This window comes from Geotrypetes seraphini, chromosome 5 (genome assembly GCF_902459505.1).
Source record: "Geotrypetes seraphini chromosome 5, aGeoSer1.1, whole genome shotgun sequence".
NCBI lineage: Eukaryota > Metazoa > Chordata > Amphibia > Gymnophiona > Dermophiidae > Geotrypetes > Geotrypetes seraphini.
In genome coordinates, this window is record NC_047088.1 from 191,042,251 (window position 1) to 191,059,815 (window position 17,565).

A 17,565-nucleotide genomic window follows, 5' to 3' on the forward strand; every position below is an offset into this window, starting at 1 on the left:
AAGCTTAGATTTAACTGCTTCAGGGCAAATTACACAAACTACTAATTTTTCTCAAACAACACATGATACGACTTCTCTCCTTCTTCAACTGTTTCAACAACAGCAACCTTTATTACAGCCGTCCCTTTCGCATGCTTCTTCTTTTATATTCTGATCCAACTTCCCCATACTACGGAGTCCCAGTGGTCTGTCCTCCATGCTACTCATCCCTTGTCCAACCTATACTGGTTGGCAACATTCACTTGTCCTTTCAGATGAAGTCCAATCTTCAGAAGATGAACAAGAGCAACTTTTTTTTTCTGAGAATCCTTATCAGTGTCCATCTCCATTAGCCAATCCACCCTGGACTGAACCCAATATACCTAAACAGGATATGACCATGGAAGAAGTTAATTATACTAAATTCAAACAAAACATTTTAAAAGATCTTGCACTTGGGCTGAAACTACAGCTATGAATAAAAGAGACTTTGAAGCCATTCTGAAGGCCATTGACACTCCAATGGGGCCAGTGACTGTTCTTATTTATTCAGTCCTCCGGGGTTTATAATCTAAAACAGGGCAAAATCCCTCTATTTGTCCTGTTTGTCTGTTTTAATTAGATTGTAAGCACTATTGAATAGGGATTGTCTCTTACATGTTTAATGTACAATGCTGCGTACGCCTAGCAGCACTATAGAAATGATAAGTGATAATAGTATTCTATACAGCCCATTTCCAAATTCTTGAACATGAAGTATAAATTCCAAATGACCCTGTTGGAAATGAAGTTTAGTTTATTTTTTTCATATGCTTTCCTTGAGTTATGCATTATTAAAGATATTTTGAGATTAAAATCAACCTGGAGTCCTCTTTATCCCCCCAAATGGAAGGTTTAGTATATATATATAGTGACCAGTCAGACTCTGTGCCTGACGTGTTCCCAGCTAGAAACCCCAGGAGAGGCAGAGACAGGGCTAGGAAAGCTGTTCCCAAGCCCTGCAGAGCCCAGCAGCCTAGGTTCCCTGGGTACACTAGGAAGGAATCCGCTGAGGATGAGCTTCTATCTGATTATTCAGAAGCTGAGGACATGGTTACTCAGCCCAGCTCTGCTAGGTTTGCTCCTAAGCCTGTGAATATTAGGTTTAGACAGGATACTCCTGTAAGAAAACCCTGCAGTTACCACAACATCCACAGGGGGAGCCCAAGAGAGCCTCAGAACAGCCCAGGCACACTGAGAGCAGGGTTTGGCTCTCACACTGAAAAGCCAGCAGCTTTCTCTCCAGAATTAGAGAGGACAAAGAAGGGAATGGGTCCTCTCTCCAGTGCTCAGCAGCCAGCCAGACCAGAGCAACTGAATAATCTGGAAACCATGGAAGTGGATGATTTTGCTTCAGACCAGGAAGCTGAGGCCTTACCTCAGGTGGAAGAAATGGAGATTTTGGACCAGGTGTTTCCAGAACAAGAAGCTATGGAAATAGGTATTGCCTGCAAGGCTCACTAAATGGAAAACTGTGTGTTTTTGCTGTGAGCATTTTCTAAAGCTATCCTCTGAACTGTTTGAATGCTTCTTTGGTCTATTTTTGTGTGAACAGTTATTGGGACTTATGCTACAGCCTGTGACTTATTTTGCAAGAGTTTTTTTTTTTCCTATTGCTACCTGGGCTCACAGCATTTGCTGAGGTCCAATGCTAGACCCCAGGTGGGGGGCAGGGCTCTTTATCTGTGATTGTATAAAGGATTATGGCTGGTGTTTTCTCAGTTTGTTTGTTGGAGAAAGTTTTTGTTTTCTTTTTGAACTGCTTTATTTCAAGTTTGAATGCCATAAAACCTAGGAATTGAGAACTGTTCTAAGAGGGAAAAGTTTTTTCCTTAAAGTATTGATGTATCTTCAAACCACACAATCTCCAACTCCTTCCTGGGATTTCAATTCAACTCTAATCCAGTTACTTCTGCTTCTATTTGAGCCCCATCTTTCTGCATCATTACAAGTCCTCCTCTAGAAAATTATCTTTCTTGTTACCCTAGCACGTTGCATTAATAAAACCAAGCTTTGGTGCTTTATCCTACTTAAAAAAACATTTTTTTCCCTACAAAAGTGGTCTTACAAACTCACCCTACATTTTTACCCAAGGTTGTTTCATCTTTCCATCAGAATCAAGACATTGTTCACCCTGCATTTTTTTTATTTTTTTTTTAACAAAGCCTCATTTCCAACCAGCAGAGACTACCTTATACACACTTGATGGTAGAAAATGACTTTTTTAAAACCTCAATTGCACAAAGAATCAGAGAAAATCTCAGTTTTTCATTTCCTTTCATCTCTAATCTCTAGGACAAGCAGAACTGTGTTCACTCTATCCTCATGGGTTGTGTGGAATGTATTTCTTTTTTACTATTACTAAACTCAACTTGATGCTCCTGGCAGAATTGGAGCACACTCTTTATGTGCGATATCAATTGCTGCATCTTGTCTGTGCAGCATCCCCTTTTTAGACCTTGCGAAGCTGCTACTTTACTAAGCATTAATGTACTGACACTGTGTCTAGAAACAATGTAAGACTGGGACAAGCTCTCCTTTTAACCCTTTATGCTTAGATTATTTTTTCCACTGCCCAGTTTATCTTGTCATCACCATGTTGCAATGATTTCATGGATATGGTTTTTTTTTCTGCAACCGTCAGCTAAGGAGTCACCAGTCCACTAATTCTAGAAAGTTCCATGCCTAACTTTTCAATTAGAGTGCAAATTTGCATGCACAACTTATAGAATAAGATCAATTGCACACATAGCTTAATAAATTAGTTAGCTGCTATTTGGCTTTAACAACCAATTGTTGGCTATAATTGGTGTTGATCAGCACTAATTGGCTCTAATTAGAAGTTATACACATAACTGTCCTTGTGTGCTGAAATTCCAGAGTATGCAATTCCAAGAGGAACATGGACCTGGGAGGTTCATGGGCGGGTCTGGCACTTATACACACAGGTTATAGAATACTATCATTTATGCACCTAACACTAAGCCAGCATTTGTGCTGATGCCTAAAGTTAATGCAACAAAAAGCTGACTTCAATAGAAAACAGTCTATAGAGTGTGATCACTTAAATATATAAAATGCTCAGAGACATTAACTCTGCAGGGAAGGCTGCTAAACCTCTCTAAAGAAAGAGTTCACCTTCCAGTCATTGCAACTTCATAAGTCCATGATCACACTCTAAGACGCTTAAGAACAATTTGTGTGAGTTTCAAAATTCTTATAGTTCTTCATCTGTATTGAGAGTGATATCTTCTCTTCTTTTAACAAAAAACAGCCATCACTGCGTTCATGAGATGTATAAATATTCACTTAGCTTTTGAGTTTGATTTGAGGGGTCCCAACGTGGCCCCGTTTCGATCTCTGTTTCAGGAGAGCCGATTTCAGGTGTTCTAAAAGCTTAGTGCTGTGAGTTGTAATAATTCTCTAAACTTCGTCATGTTCAGTCACATCGCTGCTGAATTTTAGTGTTAGTTCTGAAAAGTTCCAACCGCAGAGATCGAAACGGGGCCACTTTGGGACCCCTCAAATCAAACTCAAAAGCTAAGTGAATATTTATACATCTCATGAACGCAGTGATGGCTGTTTTTTGTTAAAAGAAGAGAAGATATCACTCTCAATACAGTTGAAGAACTATAAGAATTTTGAAACTCACACAAATTGTTCTTAAGCGTCTTAGAGTGTGATCATGGACTTATGAAGTTGCAATGACTGGAAGGTGAACTCTTTCTTTAGGGAGGTTTAGCAGCCTTCCCTTCAGAGTTTCATGTCTCTGAGCATTTTATATATTTAAGTGATCACACTCTATAGACTGTTTTCTATTGAAGTCAGCTTTTTGTTGTATTAAAATTCCTTTCTGGCTTCTTTTTGGATAAATATCAATAACCCTAACCTACTCATAAGGATACCTAAAGTTAGGCACATAAACATGAACTTACAATAATATTCTATAATGACAGTTGTATGCACACCTGCCATGATAAAATTTGCACGTAGCATGTATTATTCCAGTGCCTAACTTTAGGCATACTTTACTGAATTATTCTACAAGTGTTTCTGTATTATCCTGTGAATGTGGAAAAAGCAAAGTTGCTTGCTTGTAACAAGTGTTCTCTGTAGACATCAGGATAATGCAGACACACCTTCTTGCCCTCCATCCCCTCAAACAAAAAAAGAAAGAGGTCCATTTACGCAGGAATAAAACTCAAGGCACTCACTTCTTGAGCTACAGTATTGTCAATAATCTTTATGTTTCTTTTCATTTTAAATTCCTATCTCCAGTCCTTACTAGCTATTATCCGCTAGGCAGGAAACACAGTCACACACAACATTGGCTCATACATTTGACCAGCAGGTTAGAGAATGATCAGTTTTGAAGGCAGCTCGTGAGATAGGATTATCCTGATGTCCTCAAAGAACAACTGTTACAGGTAAGCAGTTTTGCTTTCTCACTCATTCTCAGATATAGGGCAATTTGAATTGTAAAGTGTTACTTTCCCACTGCCTCTGTCTTATCCACCATCCCTTCTCACTGAGCTGTAATAACATATGAAGACAATCAAGAACCTAAATGAGTTTGTACAATTTAAAACCAGTGTTAACTGAATTGCTTCTTCACTTTCCTAAGGATAGCTCTTGAAGGATCATTGTTAGCCCAAGAAAAAAAGCGTCATCTATAACCTATTTGAGCCTTATTCCACAAGTGGACTAACAGAGTAATCAGAGTTCTCTGCTCAATGACAACAACAAAATAATAATGGTCAAGGCAGGGAAAAACTCAGGACTCAAAAATTAGAAAACTGTATAACAACTTTCTGTTACTTTAAACTTACTATGCAGTTTTCATTCTCTGTTATACACATGCTTTTGAATAAAATATTGTGTTTCCCCAAAACTAAGACCTGCCCTCGAAAATAAGCCCTAGTTGCCAGCAGCAGCAACAGTGCTCCCCCCTCCCCCTGCCGACCTCCCTCCCCCACCCCCGTCGATCCATTCTCCTTCCCATTTGAACCGCGAAACAAAAATAAATGCACCTTATAACAAACCGGCAGAGTCGGCAGCAATCTAGACGGGGGAGGGGGGGCGCGGCGGAGATAGAAAGATGCTACATTGAGGGATAGAAGCTGCAAGGGTTCTGCTGCACAGGAGATGGGAGGGAGGGATAGAAAAATACTGCACAAGGGGATGGGTGAGAGGGGAGGAAAGATGCTACACATTTGGGGGAGAGAAAGAAAATAGGAAGAATTGGGGTAGAGGAGAGGAAGGGAGAGATGATTATTGTACATGAAAAAAATAAGACATCCCCAAAAATAAGATCTAGTGCTTTTTTGGGCCCAAAATTAATATAAGACAGTGTCTTATTTTTGGGGAAACACGGTATTTCCTTCACATATATAGCATATGGTACATTAGCATTTTAGTCCATCTCAGCTTTTTTAATATTTAAAATGTTTGTTCATTTTTCATTTGTGAAATAAGGTCCATTTAAACTATTCATCAACTTAAGGGCATATTTGATCATGGCTGATTGACAGTATTACTACTTTCTGCTGCACATCCATGCAAGATCATCTGCTTAGCTGACCCATTAATTAGCTCTCATTCTGTCTTTTATGATTTATAGTTTTCTGGCTTGTGTGTAAAAATGATGTATGACTTAATTGAGCAGAAAGCCAGGATGGGTTCGTAGCTCCAGTTGTTAAATCGTTTCTGCTAGCCACAGTCTAGCTGCTGAGGAACAAAACAGCAGCCATTAATGACCTTTTATCCGTTTGACACAGCAGGGTCAGAAAGGCTCAGTTTGGCGTTATGTGTGAGTATTTAAAGACCGATCTTCAAAGGGTTTGCGTGAGGCTTCTAAATTTAGGAGTTAAGTGAAATTTTGAGCATAAATGTAGGCATTCAGCTTTAATAAATGTTCAAAGGAGGTAATTCTTTAAAATGGTTACTAATGTTTACATGCTGAATAAGGACATAAATGATGTGTTTGCACCTACATGTACATACATATATCTATAAATGCCAGCATTCCTCTTAAGTGCTGTAAATAAGCACTGATTAAATTGGGGCTGATTAAATTGGGGCCAGTTAAATTGCCTATTCAGAGCTAAATGCTAATTTTCAATGGCACTCAACCAGTTAGTGCCATTGAAAGTAACTTATCACCGAACTGCAAACTGACTATTTTGCGGGCGTTCCAAGGGCAGAATTGGCACATGGCTGGTTATGTGCTGATATTCAGTCCAATCTTGGATAGGTTGTCTATAAATAAAGGGGGTATTAAAGTACAGGCAGATCCCGCTTTAAGAATGCCCAACTTATGCCAAACTTGTACTTACGAACCAGGGTCCTGCCTCTCCTTACCTGTGTCAAAGCGCCTCTTCTTCCTCCCTTCCTGTCTAAACCTACCCCTCCTCCTCCCTTCCCTGTCCCAACGTGCTCCTCGTCATCTTTCCTTCCATTCTGCACCCCAAATCCATACCTCCTCTGGCCGGCTCCCTCCTCCCATCACAATTTCTTTGCAAAGTCCTGGTTTTAGCATGAGGCTCACGGCTGACCTGGAAGCCTCCCCTCATGTCAGAGGGAAGGCTTCCAGGTAAGCTGCGAGCCATGTGTAGGAACCAGCAGCTGCGGCTTCATGAAGAAAAGTGCCACTAGGAGGAGAGAGCCATCCAGAGGAGTTAAACACCCATGGGAGGCACAAAGGGTCAGGCTGCCGGGTCAGCCGTGTGCAGGAACCATGGCCCTGGCTTTGCAAAAAGAACTGCGATGTGAAGAGGGAGCTGGCCAGAAGAGGTAAACACTTATGGGAAGCATGAATTTTGGACGCAGAACAAAGGGAAAGATGATAAGGGGTGCATTGAGACACGGAAGGGAGGGTCATGTTTGGAACAGAAAGGAGGAAGAAGGGGCATGTTGGCACAGGAAGGGAGAAGCAGGGTCGTGTTGGGACATGGAAGGGAGGGAGCACAAACTTCGGACAAAAGATGGAAGGAGGGAAGAAAGGAGGGAGGGTGCATGAACTTGGAAGATAGGATGGAATAATGGAGAGAGGGAGGGAAAGAGATGCTGAGGTGGGGGAGGGAATAGAAAGGGAGAATTGTTGGGCATGAGAGCCTGAGTGAGAAGGAAAGAGAGACAGTGCACATGTGGAAATGAGGTAAATTGGGCATAGGGAGGGAGAAATAAATATTGGACATGGTGGTGGGAGAGGCCTAAGATACAGATGCATGGGGAAGAGAGAGATGAGAGGGAGAAATGTTGGATGTGGTGGTGGAGAGATAACAGTAGCATGAAAAACAAAAGTAAGTGTAAACCGCTTCGGGGAGAGATCCAAGATGGCGGCAACATACATTCGGCGTCTCTGAAGTCGATCTGTAGCAGGAGCAATTTGTTTCGTCTTGTGATATTTTTTTGCTGGAGGTGATTGTCACATTCCAAACATAAAGGAATAGTTCGAGCTGACCCCCCCCTGTGGCTCGAACTTCTACTCCTTTACAACGCTCCATGCTGGAGTTTGTTGAAGTTAGTTCCCCTACCATCGAAGGAGTGTCTAGTGGTTCTCCGGCTGGAGCTTTGGACCGGGAGGTTTCACTCTCCCCACCCCCCTCTGATGTCAGTTCCACCGCCGCACCCGGTGTTCACTGTGACTGAGCTGGAAGAGTCTCACATTATGTTATCTTCGAGGGAGACCCCGGCAGCAGGGGCTATAGCCGTGAGAGTACAACCGGAGGCAGGAGAAATCGTGGAGACTTCTCCTCAATTAGAACAACCGGCAGCGGTGTCATTAGAGAGCATATGGGTAGCTCTCATGAAGATCAACACTACAGTTTCCAACTCTTTAAAAGAAATTGCGATGCTTGTAAGTACCGTTAATAGCTTGGGTGAAAAACTCCAAGGAACTACAGAACATTTCAATATGGAACTTAATCTGGTTAAGACCAATGTGGTTGATTTACAAACTCTATCTTCAGAGCTGGTTAAAGATAAAGTTAACCTAAACAGAAAAATAGAACAATTGGAAAATTACAACAGAAGATTAAATGTGCGTATCCTCAATTTTCCAAAATCAATTGGAATGTCACCTATAGAAATGTTAAAAAATACCTTACTGAAAATTTGAAATATTCTCTTGATTTAATTCCTCCACTTAATCAAATATATTATATTCCTTCAAAAAAGGAGATAGGTGCCATTCCTGATGAAGGAGCACAAGCTGTGGATCCATTAAATCTTACATAAATACTTGAATCTTCCGTAACAGATACCACAGAGCGAGCTACCTTACTAATTTCCTTTGTATTTGAGCAAGACGCTAATGCACTTTTGAGATTATACTTTCGAAATTCCCAAATGCCATTTCTGGGGAAAAGAGTCTGGATTTACCCAGATGTTGCAAGGCAGATGCAAGAACGGTGAAAACTTTTTATGGCAATGAGATCAGAGACAGTGACGCTGGGTGCAACCTTTTTACCAGCCTATCCCTGTAAATGTTTATTAAAATACCTTGGAGTTAAATATGTTTTTTTGGACCTGAACACTTGCGAGCATTTCTTGATATGAGAAGTTGCCTACTTTTAGGGCTCCTTTTACTAAGGTCTGCGTGCGGTTTTAGTGACATTGCCGCACGCGCTACACGCTAACGCCTCCATAGAGCTTGCATTAGAATTTTTCGTGTAGTGCGGGGTTAGCGTGTGCTAAAAACGCTAGCGCACCTTAGTAAATGGAGCCCTTAGTGTTTAATTGAACATTTGTTAACAGGAACTTTCTGCTAAGCCTATTCCTCTTTACCATTAATTGTTATTATTATTGTTTCTCTTCACAATTTTCAGGATCTTTCCAAAGATTAGATGGTGGTCTAAGAAAGCTTAATTGTTTACCTTTGCGATTTGAATTATACTTCTCCCTCGTCATTCGCAGGGGATACGGGCAGAGCCGGACCGCGAATGTCGAAAAACCGCGATTATCCGGCTCTAACCCACCCCCACCTCCCTGCCGCCTTCCCGGCCTTACCTGGTGGTCTAGAGGGCTTTTGGGGGCAGGAGCGATCTTCCTACGCTCCTGCCTCGTGCAGATGCCATCAGGAAATGGCTGTAGGGAGTTCCCGACATAGTCTCGAGAGACTACGGGAACTCCCAGCAGCCATTTTCTCATGGCGATCTGCACGGGGCAGGAGCGTAGGAAGATCGCTCCTGCCCCGAAAGCCCTCTAGACCACCAGGTAAGTCCGGGAGGACCACCAGGCCAGTCAGGTTTTCAGGATAGCCCTAATGAATATGCATGAGAGAGATCTGCATATAATGGAGGTGCCAGGCATGCAAATCTGCTCCATGCATATTCATTAAGGCTATCCTGAAAACCCAACTGGCCTGGTGGTCCTCCAGGACAGGGTTGGGAACCACTGCTCTAGACCACCAGGTAAGGCCAGGAAGGCGGCAGGGAGGAAAAAAAGATGGATTTTTTTTTACATGAAGACTGTTTTTTTTATTTTCCCTTCCCCAGAAAAAATCCGCGAGTGCAGGAACCACGAATGGGGAGGGGGAAGTGTAATGCTGTAATTTTTTTACTGCTGTTTTTCTTAAGCAAGGATATCTTGTGTATAATTTGAAAATTCAATAAAGCAATAAAGAAAAAAAAAAGTAAGTGTAAACTGCTTATCTTTCTTCTTTTGATTTAAACTACAGTACTTTGTCTTGAGGACTGTTTCTTTAATGTATTCATAGACTTTGTACTGTTACATACAAATTCAAGTTAAGAATGGTTTAAAAAAAAAAAAACGGGAATCGCTCTTAACCAAGGAACTGCCTGTATTTTACAAAAGGTTTGCTGAACAAGTCTTATATAAAATACCTATATGCACTATTTCCACTAAGCTAAGTACGAGTCCTGAAATTGCATTGCTCCAAGTGGGGAGTGATGCTTCAATATTATGTTTTAAAGCACTAGGGACAGACAGGTTCCACAGACTTTGCTTGTCCTTCACTGTTGAAAATGTGATAGTGAAACAGCACCCCCTACTGGCATTACTGTAAGTAGAATACTTCCGCTCAGCTTAGAAGGAATAATGTCTATAAGGATGTGGGAAATAAATGTGTAGTTTGTAGCATATACAGCAGGAACAGTTTTTCAAAAGAACTTAGAAAAACAACAACATCACTTGGGGTTTTGAACACTTGGGGTTTTGGCAGTGATTTTTTTTTTTTTTTTGCTATCTACACTTGTTACTGTTGGCACTTACTAGTGTAAATGCCAGATTTTACAAAACTAGATATCCAAGGAGAGTCAATTACAAAGCTAAGCCAGGAAGCTTTAATTTTTAGATTTTAGAGGTAGTTTTAAAACACAATTGCCCTCTCAATCATGCTAACAAATCCCAGGTTCAGTTGAGTAGTTTGCTGACAGCATGCCTGGCTTACTTCAGGTCCTTAACAATCTGCTCCAGAATCTCATCAAAGAGCAGACACCCACGGAAGGAGAGTATGCTAAGGCATGCTTTACTGGTAGTATCAGCTGACCAATTTCTAAGCTACAGCTATTTATGAGCTACCGCACCCAAGAACAATGAGCATAAATAAATGAGAAAGAAATCAAACAATATGCTTGCCATAAAGGCTGCCCCTGAGTCCAGAAGATCTACATCCAGCACCACATAGCACTGTCTTTACCCAAACACAGAGGAAGCATAGAAACATGATGGCAGAAAAGGCCAAATGGCCCATCCAGTCTGCCCATCTGAAGTAACCGTTATCCCAGGACAAGCAGGCAGGTATTCTCACTAGTGGGTGACGTCATCCAACTGAGCCCCGATGAGGACATCTCACAAGCATACTTGCTTGTAGAAACTTTTAGAAGTTTCGAGTTGTCCACACCGCGCATGCGCGAGTGCCTTTCTGCCCGATGCACCGGGCGCATCTCCTCAGTTCTTTCTCTTCCGCGGATCTGAGAAGTCTGTCTTTGACTCTCTGCGCGAAGTTCCTTCACTTGTGCCTTCCGTGCCCGTGGTATTGAGTTTTTTTTGCCTCATTATCGTTGGCTCAAGTTGCGTTTTCTTGTTTTAAAAAAAAAAAAAAAATTTCTTTCGATCGTTTGACCGGGCAGGCCGCTTGGCCGCGGCCCCGCGGCTTCGATCTTGCGGCGGAGCTTTTTCTGTCCTTTGTTACCGGTTTTAAAAAGTGTGTCAAGTGCCAGCGTGCGATTTTGTTGACGGACCCTCATCGACGCTGTCTTCAGTGTCTCGGGCCTCAACATCTTCCGAAATCATGCCGGCCTTGCTCCACACTTACAGCACGTGCTTTTAAGCGTTGCTGCATTTTGTGGGAGTCGCTGTTTAGCATGGAGGCGTCCCCGGAGCTGCTCTTATCGCAGAGCGCCACGCCTTCGACTTCCGCTTCAACATCTTCGGCCTCGAGTCTGCTCAAGCCTGCCTCGTTCGTGCCGGCTTTGACTCCGACGCCTGCTGCGGTGCCTTCCGCTGTCTCCTCAGGTCAGGTAATGCAGCCTCCCATTCCTCCAGTGGTGCTCAAGGTGCCCAAGGCTTCTAAGCCCAAGCCCCCTGGAGGCCGAGTTAGTGATGTCTGTGCTGGAGGTCCCATTGCGGATGCGGATCCCTCTTTGCCAGCTTCGTTCCATGCCATGATGGAGAAGCGATTTGTCGAGCTCTTTACTAAGATTGGGCCGACGCTTCTCTCCCAGATCCAGCCTGGGCGCGCGGAAGCCTCCCGCGAGGTCGAGCCACCTCCGGTGCCTCTTTGGTGTACACTCTCGCTGCTGGGAGCAGAGTCTCGGCGAGTGTCTGGTCTGGCTTCGGGGCATGCCTCGCAAGGAGTAGAGTCTTTGCCCATGCCACCTTTGGAACCGATACCCTCGATGCATGGCGCATCTCACTTGCCTGGACCGGAGCCTTCCTCCTCGATGCCGAGCCTCGAGCTTTGGGGAGCGCCTTGGGGGGCTTCGTCTCAGCCTCCAATGCTTTGATCCACAGCCTCCAGTCCCATCTACTCGGTAGCTGCCTCGTCTGGGCTTCGCTCGCCTCGACGCTCGAGGCCTGCTTCTCGACACAGTTTCGGTTGTCGATCGAGGCATTCATCGACTCGTCGTAAGCAGCCTTTTCGGGAGTTTTCACCGGATTACTCGCCTTCTCCTCCTATGCCGGAACTCAAGGACTTCGTGGGTTCGTTCTCTCCCTGCCGGTCCTCGGCCTCAGCGGACCAGGCCACATTGTCTTCTTCGAGCCCTTCTCGAGGCCCGGACCTGACTGACCAGTTGTCCTTCTCGTCCTTCCTGAGGCAGATGGCGGTGGATCTGGATAACACCCTGGATTCAGGTTCCAAGTTTTCTAAGGAGTATTTGGAGACGATGCATCTTCCCCAACCTCCTGCTGAGTCTCTTTATCTGCCTCTACATAAGCTTCTGGACCAGACTTTCATGAGATGCTTCGAGACTCCATACTCCATCCCCGCGGTTCCAGGGAAGTTGGATGCCAGGTACCGCACGGTGCACCATAAGGGCTTCGATGGGGCGCAGCTCTCTCACCAGTCCCTGTTAGTTGAATCCTCCTTGAAGCAGTCTCATCCCTCCCAGGTCTATGCCTCCACTCCTCCTGGCCAGGAGGGCAAAACCATGGACAGATTTGGCAGGCGCATCTACCAGAACTCGATGATGGCTTCTCGAGTCCTGGATTACAGCTTTCATTTTGCGACCTACTTTGAGTTTTTTCTCTCCATTCTTCAAAAGTTTTTGCCCTATCTGGACTCTCAGGCTCGCTTCGAATACTCGGAGGTCCTGGCGTCGTTGTCCCAACTCCGCCTGCAGATGATGCAATCATCTTACGACACCTTTGAACTCTCGGCCAGAGCTGCTGCTTGTTCGGTGGCCATGAGACACTTGGCGTGGCTTCGAACCATTGATATGGACCTGTTATGCCTATGGCCAGGGGGTAACTGAAACTCAGCATACTACATGACATGTCTCCTCAAGTCTGCTTATCTGACCTTCTGACCTCAGTGACATGGGTGTTGCCAAAACAGAGAACAAAAGTACAGTAAAACCAGGTTGACCAGGTGTCCGAGTGAAGACAGCTGGTTTCTGCAACAAGTCTGCTTATCTGCTATCCTGACCTCAGTGACCTGGGTGTTGCCAAAACAAAGAATAAAAGAACAGGACCGGGTGTGCCTGAATCGTAGTGAAGGACGCTGGTTACTGCAGGATCAGCTGTATAACTATGAACTCAGCAGTTTTCCCCCTATATAAGAATGGGACTTTGCCCCTAACATTAGAATCCAAGACGTTGCAACCTTGGGACAGTCCTTATGTCCACCCACCTAACAATTGCAGGGATTCCCAATTGTGAAGGATGGTAGTTGCCTGGGATCACGGTGAAGCTATTTTATTCTTATATTCATATATATATATATAATATATATATAATAAGGGTTATTGTTTATGCTTTTATATTGTCTGTGTGCTTTTCTGAGTGTCACTGATCATCCCATCTGACAGAAATAAGTGGCGGAACATATTGGTACCAGAAGTGGGGTGATCAATGTGGTCAGAAAAGCTACGCAGAAAACAAGGGGTTGAGGAGCAGGCTCCCAATCCCTCCATTCCGGGTTGGAATGACTGTATAGGTAAATTAATGGCCACTGAGTGGTCTGTAGAAGCAGGATTATGTGAATCCTGTACTTTTGGAAGTGGGGATCCACATGAATTATGTGCCTCCTTACAAAAGGTGAAAATCTCAAAAGGAAAAGAGCAAGAAGGAATTTCTAGACAAGGATGGATGATTTTGTCAGCATGGAGGAATTTGCATGAAGCTAAACATGAGTTACAATTGAAATTAGGAGAGCTGGAAAAGAAAATGTGTAATCAACAGCATGCCATTACAATGCTACAATGTCAGAATAAGTTGTTAATGGATAAGGTAGACACCTATCAAAATGTAACAGAAAAGGCAGCTATAAATACACGATATAAATACAAGAAACGGAGGCGGAAAGTGAGTTACAGAAAAGTTAAAATCTTAATTTATCATCTGCCGGATGATTGGAATCCAAACAAACGGGATGGGGATATTTGGGATTCTAATAACAGTAAGGAGGATATATGTGTTGAAGGAGAACAGGCAGAAAGTTTAGAAGCAAAGCCTGTGAGGAGACAAAGATTACAGGGAAATCTGCAGACAGGAGAAAATCTGACTAGAAATAATGTTATGGAGGATGTTACTCAACAGGAAGTCATGGATATGATGGCACGCTTTACACGGAAGCCTGGGGAACCACTAATACAATGGGTAATTCGGGTGCAGGAGCTGGGCGCAGCAGGGATTATGTTGGATGCCACAGATGCCCCTAAATTTGTTCAAATTAGTCAAGAAGTAGCAGTACAAAATGCGTTGCGGGAGGATCTTTATCCTGCAAAATATGCCCAATGGTCTTTATTAGAGATAATTAGTAGGGGTGTCACGAGGCGATATCCACTTGAATCTGATTGGCCCTCAAATGATAAAATTTGGTATACATTAAAAGATGCTCAAATGAGAATTAAGGAGGAGGCTATGAAGGTAGCCTTAGTAATAGGTCACGCTGACACATATATGTTATTACCTTTTACAGTGTCCATGAGAAATAAAATGATCAAGTATGCTGCACCGGCATACAAACAGGTAATGATAACTTTGTTGATCAATCAAATAGACAGGACTATTTTGGAAGCCTTAGAAGCGGTCCGACAGTTAGGAGATCGGGGGGACTGGGGACCTCAAAATACTTTTGATAAAAAGAGAAAAGGACAATCCAATTCAAACAGGGCTAATCGGGTGTCTCGGAGGAATATGTTTTTGGCATTAATAAAAGATGGTGTAAAGAGGGAAGAAATAGATGGGAAAGATACAGGGACGTTATGGGAAATGTACAAAAGTAGAGGACTGGGAAAGAAATCTATATCTCAAGCACAAGTGAACAAAGGAGAGAGGGAGGATATTTTGGTGCCAACGGCTCCTCCTGAGGAAACTGCTTCCATTCTTTATCCTAATTTAAAAAGGTGGAAGTGTTGGGAGGATCAATGATGTGAATGCCAAGCCTCAGTGTTTGCCTGGACCAAATTAGAACAGCATCTGCATGTAGAGATAAATATTTATTGGAAATCTGGGGAGCAAAAGGTACAAGCTGTAGTGGACACTGGGGTGGAGGAATATAAATATCAGGATTGGGGGGGAAATTATATAAGCGGTACAAAAAAAAAAACATTTAAAAATTGGACAATTACCAATTCGGGAATATACTGTATTGATCAATGAGATTCCTTAAAATATAATAGGGATGGATATCTTAAAAGGGGTAACATTACAGCTTTCCGATGGAATCTATAGTTTTGGTAAATTGCCAGACATTCCTATGAGATCAGTAGTGGTGGGGAAATTATCCAAACCAATAGTAGTACCGATCTCCACTAAAATTGTAAACATGAACCAATGCATTTTTTACTATTCCTATAGTGGAGCAATGTCCAGAACAATTTGCATTCACTTGGCAAGGGAGGCAATATACATCTACCAGACTACCACAAAAATACTTACATAGTCCCACTTTCTATCACAAGATTATAGCAGAACATTTAGATAATTATACCTTACATGCAGGAGTAGAACTATCACACTATATTGACTAAGTGGGCAAAAGGATGCCGAGAGGTGATAGAGAAAGTTAAACAGAAGATTGTAAACTTCCCTTCTCCCCAAAGTAAAAAACAAACTTGGGCCTTTTCGGATTCTGGAGGCAACATATTTCACATCTGGGGTGACATATGGGGTAGGTTGGACAATAAAAGAGTAGAAATATTGCTAAGTGACCTTTATAATGTATAAAGTTTTGTTAGATAGTATAAGGAAGTTGCACTCCAAGTGATTTTGCAAATGTGTTTTTTACCTCAAACTCTAACATTGTGAACCACTGTACCTTCACGTAAACCTCTCTTGTATGTTTTATAGATTAAAACGTCCTTGCTTGCATTCTCTTATGATTGTGTGACAGAGCTTGGAAATGGAAGAAGATAGAAAGGAGACCAGCAAAACTATAGAGCAATTAACTTAAGTTTCTATCTCTCTTTCTTTTAGAAGCTTAGCATCCAGACATGGTCATTAGAACCAATTTCACTGTGCCATATTTAAAATACTTCCAGCACTGTGACCTGATAGTGGGAATCCAATGGATACCAAATTTGTTTATGACTCTTTTGATTAATAGTGTGCTTATTTACAGATTAAATTCAACCCTGAATCATTGCTGATGGAAGAAAGCATGCTGGAGCTCTGTGTTTGTCTGTTTCTGTTATGTGTTGTCTGTTTTAGCTTATGGGGTACCCCAATAAACATCGCACATTGGCCATTTCCAGAGTTTTTCCACTCCTTCTATTAGTCCAAATGGTACCATATCCCTTTCCAAAAAAGATTCCCCCACATACAAGAAAGTTTCTTATGAAAACCATGCTCACAATGATTTTATGCTATGGCTCATACAGCCCAATTATAATTTAATTAGGGGTTATATTATAAGAGGATATTTGAAGAGAAAAAATTAGAAAGCTTTATACCTTGTAAAATGGTGCTCATTGGTATTTGATATTTGCTAAATAAAATAAAAAATGGTCTCTCTTTATTTAACTTACCAGGTATAAACAGTGCAGTGCACATCTCTGACATAAGTTATTTTGGTATTACCATCAGTACGTGTTTATGGTCTCTCTTAAGTGACATAATAATTATGTCCAGAACATAAAAAGGTGTATTTTCTGAATGTCCTAAAGAATACCTTTAAGTGCATTAGTGTTGTTTCTCTTATCTCAAACAAATACTACCTTACACACAAGTATTGTGTCACATGTTATCACATTCTGTACATAAAGTGGCTTTTCTCCTTTTTCTTTTTCTTATCTTCTCTTTTATCACTAGGGGTGTTTATTGTAACTAAAGCATTGAAGCTAAACAGTCATGATGAAATATTTTCCTTGGAAAATCACGTACTGGGAAATGTTATTCCATATAGACTTTCATCCCTTTGTGATAGAATTGGTCAGCTCTGCTCTCTTATTCTTATGATTTGGCTAACATGCTGGGTTAAGAGAAAATTTCACCAGATCGAGAAGATGATGACACGCAACCAGACATACAGTGCCGTGCCATGATGCTATTATGTGGCACCGACTTGGGAATAGAAGTGAGCCTATATCCTGCTGCTTCACATTAGGGCTGGTCTCTGGGGGTGGTGCACTTGACTCTTACGTGAGTGAAGGCATGTGAGTGGCATAGCAAGCCTATTGAAACTGGAGCATAGCCAGACCCTAACCTAAGCTGCTAAGAAAAACGGGATACCAGATAACTGCAGTGATCGATGGTGAATATGAAGCTACCCTAAATGTATGTAAGCCATGAGTAAGAGCACAAATATAATGTTAATAAGATTATTAATTTCCATGATTCCCTATACGTGATACTTTCAAGTAAAATGCCTAATTGGCAAGAAATATTAGAGAATGCAAGAATACCAGGTTTAGAACATAA

At 42.3% G+C, this 17,565-nt stretch overlaps 1 protein-coding gene across 1 annotated transcript in view; it reads left to right on the forward strand.

The window, feature by feature from the left end:
* The first annotated feature begins 1,283 nt into the window (after positions 1 to 1,283).
* Positions 1,284 to 17,565, forward strand: part of LOC117361388 (zinc finger protein 385B-like) — a 90,966-nt gene continuing 74,684 nt past the window's right edge. Inside the window, exon 1 of the mRNA XM_033946635.1 lies at positions 1,284 to 1,459. Within this exon, the coding sequence (XP_033802526.1) occupies positions 1,288 to 1,459 (172 nt within the window). The 5' untranslated portion in view covers positions 1,284 to 1,287. The remainder of the gene's footprint in view (positions 1,460 to 17,565) is intronic.